The sequence below is a fragment of the Triplophysa dalaica genome, chromosome 24 (genome assembly GCF_015846415.1).
Source record: "Triplophysa dalaica isolate WHDGS20190420 chromosome 24, ASM1584641v1, whole genome shotgun sequence".
Taxonomy (NCBI): domain Eukaryota; kingdom Metazoa; phylum Chordata; class Actinopteri; order Cypriniformes; family Nemacheilidae; genus Triplophysa; species Triplophysa dalaica.
In genome coordinates this window covers 3,539,904-3,547,298 of record NC_079565.1, presented here as the reverse complement: position 1 = coordinate 3,547,298, position 7,395 = coordinate 3,539,904, and the positions used below count along the sequence as shown (strand labels likewise).

At 36.6% G+C, this 7,395-nt stretch overlaps 1 protein-coding gene across 1 annotated transcript; it reads left to right on the top strand.

The window, feature by feature from the left end:
- Positions 1-920: 920 nt before the first annotated feature.
- On the top strand, positions 921-7,164 carry saal1 (serum amyloid A-like 1). The gene is made up of 13 exons (XM_056740086.1): positions 921-1,288; positions 1,754-1,950; positions 3,155-3,256; positions 3,356-3,439; positions 3,556-3,635; positions 3,803-3,862; positions 5,003-5,118; positions 5,218-5,377; positions 5,482-5,564; positions 6,181-6,345; positions 6,420-6,586; positions 6,752-6,844; positions 6,927-7,164. Exons 1-13 carry the CDS (start codon positions 1,279-1,281, stop codon positions 7,020-7,022), a joined length of 1,413 nt encoding a protein of 470 aa, XP_056596064.1. The 5' UTR covers positions 921-1,278; the 3' UTR covers positions 7,023-7,164.
- The last annotated feature ends 231 nt before the right edge of the window (positions 7,165-7,395 follow it).

Below are 7,395 nucleotides of genomic sequence, written 5' to 3'. Positions count from 1 at the left end.
CTCAACTCTTTGCGAATGTCTACTGGAAGTTAAGTTTTGGAAATGTTTATGTTGTTGCCGCTGAAACCATCTATACCATACAAAGGTAGCCTATTATAACACATATGGATCTCTTATGGATATCACATTGTTTTTGTGCTATTTCTCTTTCTCTGTACCGTGTGCTTAGTAACGCTGTAGGTTTATGTGCCGTTTCCTTCAGAAAGTTCAGTAAAGAATCATCTTCCTGTTTTCTGTATGTGTTTTCTGACATTGCACCCTAAATGTTGTCCTTTACATTACACAGCAGTATGCTGAATTTATTGATTTATTACCCGTCAGAATGAAAGACAAGCATAAGGGTGACATGCCATCAGACATTAAATCAATTCAGGAGCTCCATTGTAAACTCTTCCTCTAGCAACAGCAAATATCATTATATGGTGATATAAAGTGAGCTGCCCAAGACATCAAACAATCTCCAAGCCATCCAGTTGTTCAGGAGCCCATCCAAAGGCAAACATCAGAGACGTGCATGACGGGTAACACAATTTCTGCACGATTATAGTGGCACTGCTGACTCAAATGTTGTTGACAGTCTTGAAGAAACAGCTGTTGTTCAGAAAATGCCTGGCGCATCCTTATGAAACAGGGCACACTGTTGGCAAAGGGAGGGAAGAGAACAGAGATGAGATACCTGAACTGTGTTAGTGCGTCAAGTTTCTGTTGACATTGCTTCAATGCTTCCTATCAGCAAAGCTGTGTACACAGATTAGACATTTTGAATTGGACGTATTTATATAGTATAACATTTTAACAGTTATTAATTAATATTTCTATTGTATTTTAGATGTGAAATCTTTACATTTAGAAATATATCATCTATTCAAGTGAAGAGTTTTCTGAAAGAAATTTCAGTTATCACAAACGCTTGCCTGTGATTGGTCCATTTTGACTGTTGGTGAGAAACGTAACAACGACCACGCGGCGTATATTTCGACATAACTGTTATTTTAACAATAATCTGGAAAATAAATCGCGACTGAGAAGTGAAATTTATCAAAGAATTCAAATAAGTAGCCAAAAAACTATTATTAGAGTATTATTTTCCCGAACCCTGACAGCACCGCTCGATTGCGCCCATTGGTCTGGAGTGATGCTCGTCATTCCTTCCCATCATCCTTTGCACGCAGAGGCGGAAGTTTTGCACTTTTTGTGCGCTTAACTAACCATGGAACTGCAAATGCGTGTTTCTCGTGTTTGATATTACGAAGCGATCAAGTGTTGTTTAAGGTGTCAATGATAATGGGTAAGTCACGGAATGTACGTTGTAAATCCACTTGTCTGATTCAGTGGATGTTTGCTTTCATGTTAAATCAATATTTGCCAAGTTGTATAACCAGCCTAATTGTGTAACGTTGAAAATATAAAGTGGAAAAAACTTGTCGAACTTTAAACCAGGTGAGATGCTATTGGATCGAATGCATGGTGTATACTTCGTGCACTCATGCGTATGACGCGTGCTCGTGTCCTGCTGCAAAACATTGCATTCGTTATTTACAGTAATGCATGTTTCAGGTCTACAAGGTATTAAAGAAATTTGAGCTGGTAAATAATGCGACAGGAAATAAAGCTGAAACTTAATAAAATAAATTTGAATACCTGTATAAATAGCCCTACAATATATCAATAATCGAATGTATAAAGTGCATTTTATAATATATACCCAAAGCAATCATTTCACCTATATAATAATCATAATCTCCTTTATTAGAGCGGAATGAATGCTCCACCGAGGATGTGGATGGAGAGAGGAGCGGATCATCCTCCTCAGGTTCTCCGGAGATGGACCGCAACCCTTCACCTCCTCCAGAGGATGATGAACCCAAGGCCAGTGAGGAGGCAGATGCTATTGGGGAGACAGTGTACAGCAAACACTGGATCTTCAGCACCCTGACCCGCCTTATTCAGGTATAAACAGAACAGATTCAACTTTGAGAACTTTTGGCCATATTTAGGCTATATCAGATTATAAAGATGATTTATTTATAATTTCGTTTTTAGAAAAGCTTAAGATCAGTTTAATAATATTATTAGGTTGGGATTTTAGTTATCAACTGTTTCAGAAGCCCAATCCTGCCACTATTAAAAATAAATGCGCACATTAAGCCATGAATAAATGTAAAAAAGAACTTAATTAATGAAGAAATGAATTCATGTAAAAATAAATAAAAATTGGTATTTTTACTTTTATTTTTTTATTTATTGTTAAATGTCTGTTTGTGTATATATGGAGGGGGCGTGTCTTGCTTCAGACATACCAGTGGAGAAAAGAGTGCTGTTGTTGACAACTCTAAGGCCACAGTAATGACTTGTCCTTTGACAAAATGAAATGCAAGAAATGAGTGTGACTACATGAAGCAATAATAGGGCTGTCACGATTATGATATTTGGTCGACGATTAATTGTCTATTAAACAATTGCGGTTATGGCGGTTAATTGTCTGTTTAAAGTCTTTGACAATTATGAGGATTAATTAAAATTCAATAAATAATGAAATGTAAAAATGATGTTAATAAGTAGTAAAATTCCCTATAGCATGGCCTTTGCAGAAAAGACACATCTACACTGTGTAGATGTAGCAAATCTGGAATCACTTTAATAAAATTCATAAACACAAATCTAATACAACTCAAATGATGAAGAAATCTAACAGTGAGTGCAGATCAAGGAAAGTGGATGTAAAATGCTGCAGATCACCCTTGTTTTCTAAGGATTTACATAGTTGTTACATAATTATTTAATAATTGTGACAGCCCTAAGCAATAATATAGTATATTACAATATTTACTATAGTAAACTCCAGTATACTATTTATTATAGTAATGCATACTTAAACTCTCTACATATAAGTATACTACAGTATTTACTTAAGTTTATCAATTAAGTATAATTAATTAGTGTAACCTACAGCATACTGTTATAAAATAAGTTTAGTAAGTGTAGTAACTAGTTAATACTAAAGTATACTACAGTGTTTTTTCATATGGGTGTGTTTGAAACCTTTTAGCTGTTATTTATAATGTATCAAAAACGCACATCATTATCAGAGATGCATCACAGTGCAAATTCTTGTGGCCCTGCTTTTAAATCGTGTGTTTTGTCATTGCTTTAGATGGTGTCAGATGAAGAAGGTGAGCAGGGTGATGCTTCAGTGGTGTTGACAGAAGAGCTGGAAGAAGACTTGTGTAAAGTGTGGGACATGGCAATGGATGTGGTATGTTAAAACCATCAATGAATGGGCAAGAATATTTAAGGATGTTTGTTTTAACATTATGAAATGATATTTGCCGTTTCCTTACCTTCTTCTTTCCAGGATGTGTCTGTTTTTCTACAAGAGTACAAGGCTCCAGATATTTTATTGGGTGTGATCGCAAAATCGCGTAATCCACGTCTTACTGTAAGTCATTTTACCACCGGAACTGTATTACCTGCTTCTAGTGGTCTGAAATGTATATCACATTACTATTTGCTTAACCAATGGTGTCATTTGATTACTCAAATTTTCTGTTACAGGAAATATGTGTTGGAATTCTGGGTAATATGGCTTGTTTCCATGAAACATGTATATCTCTCAGCCAGAACTCTGACCTTGGGTATGAAACACTCAAACACAACTCTTTCTGTCCGTCAGCGTATTTCAAGCAGTGTCATTCAATGCCACATCCTGTAGTTCCTCTTAAAGTGTTTTATTTAGAAATACGCTCTTAAAGGCAGTTCACCAAGAATAATGTCTTTTGTGTATGTTCTCTGTATGTTTTAGTGCTGTATTACTGCTGCTGCTCGGTGACAATGATCCTCCGACCATATTAGAAACCTGCAGGTCAGACAAAAATTCAATGCACATTTTACTTTCTCTGAAAGCCAAAGAGTGTAGAATACCAAGAGGTGGAACTCTGCTTTTTGTTTGGAAATCAGCCACTCAGTTTCACTTCGGTAGCGAGGCCGTCATTTTGGGGTGAAAATGCCAGCTGGACAATAGCACAGACATACAGAATAGCGCAATAGAAATTATTCTCGAATTAAGTCATCAGTAAATTGTATGACACCTTCAGTAAATATTGAATTGTCTCATATATGTTTTATATTATCCATTCTGGAATCCAATCATTTAGCCTACTTTATTGAGCTATCTTTTTATCCAACTTTACACATGTACTATTATTATTGTTAGTTTATATTACTCCACTAGGTCTGAAATTAATATTGTACATTTTATTTCCTTGGAACACACTACAAACATGATCTTTTAGAACCATGCTTAAAAATAATAATTTAATGGATTTAATGGTATTTATGTTAAATCCAATAACACGCCTACATAAAGGAATTTTATAATGGTTTCAATGGAAAGGGCTAATCGTTCATAATGGTAGCTTGTTTTTTTAGCAAGGATGCATTGCTGAAAAAACAATAGAAACACAATTCTAATGGTTTTGCAATATAATTATGAAGCATTGTCTTTTTTCCAATGAAATTTTGGAATTTGACTGATTAAAATGCAAATTTGTCCTATGGTGTGACAGCAAAAATCTAGGAAAAAAACATAAATATTAATAATATATAATATAATATTAATATAAAGTTTGTTTACTAAATTTTAATGTGTCACCGCAGGACACGATTTATTCATCAACAACCCATTTATTGTTCAACAATGCCGATTTTTCAGAAGCATGTCCTTCATTTGATGGTAAAAAAAAGCGTTTAAAACGCTAATACTTGATAACTTGCATGGTTTCTAGAGGGTCAAGGTTTTGTCATCTTGTATTTTCATCATTCAGGTTGGAGAACAGCTTTGTTTTATTTATCTTTAAACAAGTCAGCTGATATTGCCATCAGGGCAGCATAAAGCTATTGGACTGCGAGTCTGACCAATAGCTGCTACTGGGCTATTGAGTTTCGCCTCTTGGTATTCTGTACTCTTTGGCCATAGTGTGACATCCAGCCGTTGTTTCCTCAGGCTGCTGCTAACCTGTGTCTCTCAGCCCGCTGTTGCCCCTCTGTGGCTAAACCGGATACAGCAGCAACCAGCAGTGTGTAGCAGTTTCTGTTTCATAATGAGCAGTTCAACGAACGGTCAGTGGTGTTCATGACCCTATGCTGCAATTTGAAAGTCATGTGACTTCTTTGTCATGGTCCGCTACCCTCTTGGTGCCAATGTTTCTCTGCGTCTAGTGGATTTACTGGTTAAGATCGGGGAGCTGGTGGATAAGCTCTTTGATGAGGATGAGGAGCTGATGAAGAGTTGGGTGTCTTTGCCAAGCGAGAATGACCCGAATGAGGACGTACAGCAGGACATCGCCTCTTCTCTGCTTGAGGCGGCAACCCAGCTTAGGTCAGTTATTAAATCATGTGACCGTCTGTCTGTCACCCATACCTCTGTCTGCAGGTAGATTAAAAGACAAGCATTCCTATTGGATCTGTGTGTGTGTGTGTTAGGTCAGAGAGTCCAGAGGGACTTGAAGTATATCTCCATTCACTCCAGCTTCTTACAACGGTAGAAGAGGGCATGCAGGCCCTGGGTGAGAAATTAATCCTCATTCAGACTATTTCTGTAATCCCATAAATGTATCTTTTTTTTATTATCAATAAACGCATTAATAATTACATACTTTTCTTCTCAGTTGTAAATATACAGCACATTTGTGACCCTGGACAACAAAACCAGTCTTATGGGTAAATTTTTCGAAATCGGAAAGCTGAATAAATAAGTTTAATATTGATGTATGAGTTGTTAGAATAGGACAATATCTGGCTGAGATACAACCCTTTAAAACTCAAGAATCTGAGTACAAAAAAATCTAAATGTTGATAAAATTGCCTTTGAAGTTGTTTATCAGCGGCACTGTGGCAGGCCATCCACTCACAAAAATAAAGTCTTTATGTATTTAAGGTTGGAAATGTACAAAATATCTTCATGGAACACGATCTTTAATAAATAAGTAATTTTGCCCCATACAATGTATTTTTGTCTTTTCCTAAAAATGTTCCCGTGCTACTTAAGACTGGTTTTGTGATCCAGGTTCACATTTATACTTCTTATGGACACTTTTATTGTGTAATCCTAGAAGGAGGCATGACCTGTAGCAACAGGTGTCTTTCTTAATCTTTGTTTCTATGTAATGTTTGTTTTTGCAGTTGGAGGGTGTGGTCACGCCGTCTGGGGGTTTTTGTGCAAGGTCGTGTGTGAGGACTTGTGTCAACCGGACGACCCTCCGCTCATTCTACAGGAGCAGAAACCTCTCCTGGTCCCAGCCCTCGCAGTGCTGTCTGCTTTACACTCCAGCCTGCGTTCAGATATCAGTACGTAACACAAACTTAACGCATTTTGCTTGAGTCTGTACATTTGACTGCATATGGTTTGTCTGCTCTAACAGGTCCAGAATTAATAGGAAGTGTTCTTCGTGTTTTGCACTTCTATGCCGAGTACCGTCAAAGTCGGACGGGTGGAAATTCAGAATCGGAAGAAAAGGATGCACAGCTCAAGGTTTTAGTTGAAACCACAGCCGAGTTCCTCTCTATGGTGCTTATGGAAATACCCGAGGTATTTGCATTTCGGATGTTTCAAAAATGTTAATTAACAAATGTGATAAACGAGATAGTGCTTGTATAATCTATTTGTATAGAGATCACAAAAGATGTAAATGACCAATCAGAATCAGTTTTGCCTTTTTACAAGTGAAAACATTAACAATCCTTTTTTCCTCAGGATCTATTATCTTCTTTTGTCAAGGAAGGACATCTGACAGAGAAGAACTGTGTTTCTGCTGTCAGCGCTCTTTTACCTCAGCACAGTTCAGTGGTATGTTCTACTCTCTCTCTTTTCTTTCTGACTGTGTCCTCGTGAGTGATCTCAGACAGTTCTTTGTCTTTCGACTCTACAGGTGCAGCACCTGGTCACTCTGTTGTCAGAGGTGGAACCTAAACTGGCAGATATGATTAAGAAGGACTTTTTGGTTTCATCCAATGCGTCAAGTTGAAATGGCCCAGAACCACTTTTTACAAAAATGTAACATTGTATTTATGGTAAAACCTGTACCTTACAGGAATGTCCTTATTGTACTGTTTTTATCTCTGTGTTTGTGACCTCGTTTTTTAGTAAACTCTAATTTTTTTAGTAAACCTATTTTGCATTTTGGTTGTATTTCCAAAAATTCGTTTTCTTTTGATTTTATTATTCTGCATTATTTTCTTCCACTATGCTCCACACAAAGTATTATTACAAAAATGAGCTTTTCTTTAAAAATTAACTTTGCACCAGTGTTGGGTAAGTTACTCTGAAAAAGTAATTAATTACTAGTTACTAATTACATATGCAATAGTGCAATTGGATTTCTGTACAAATTACTCTCT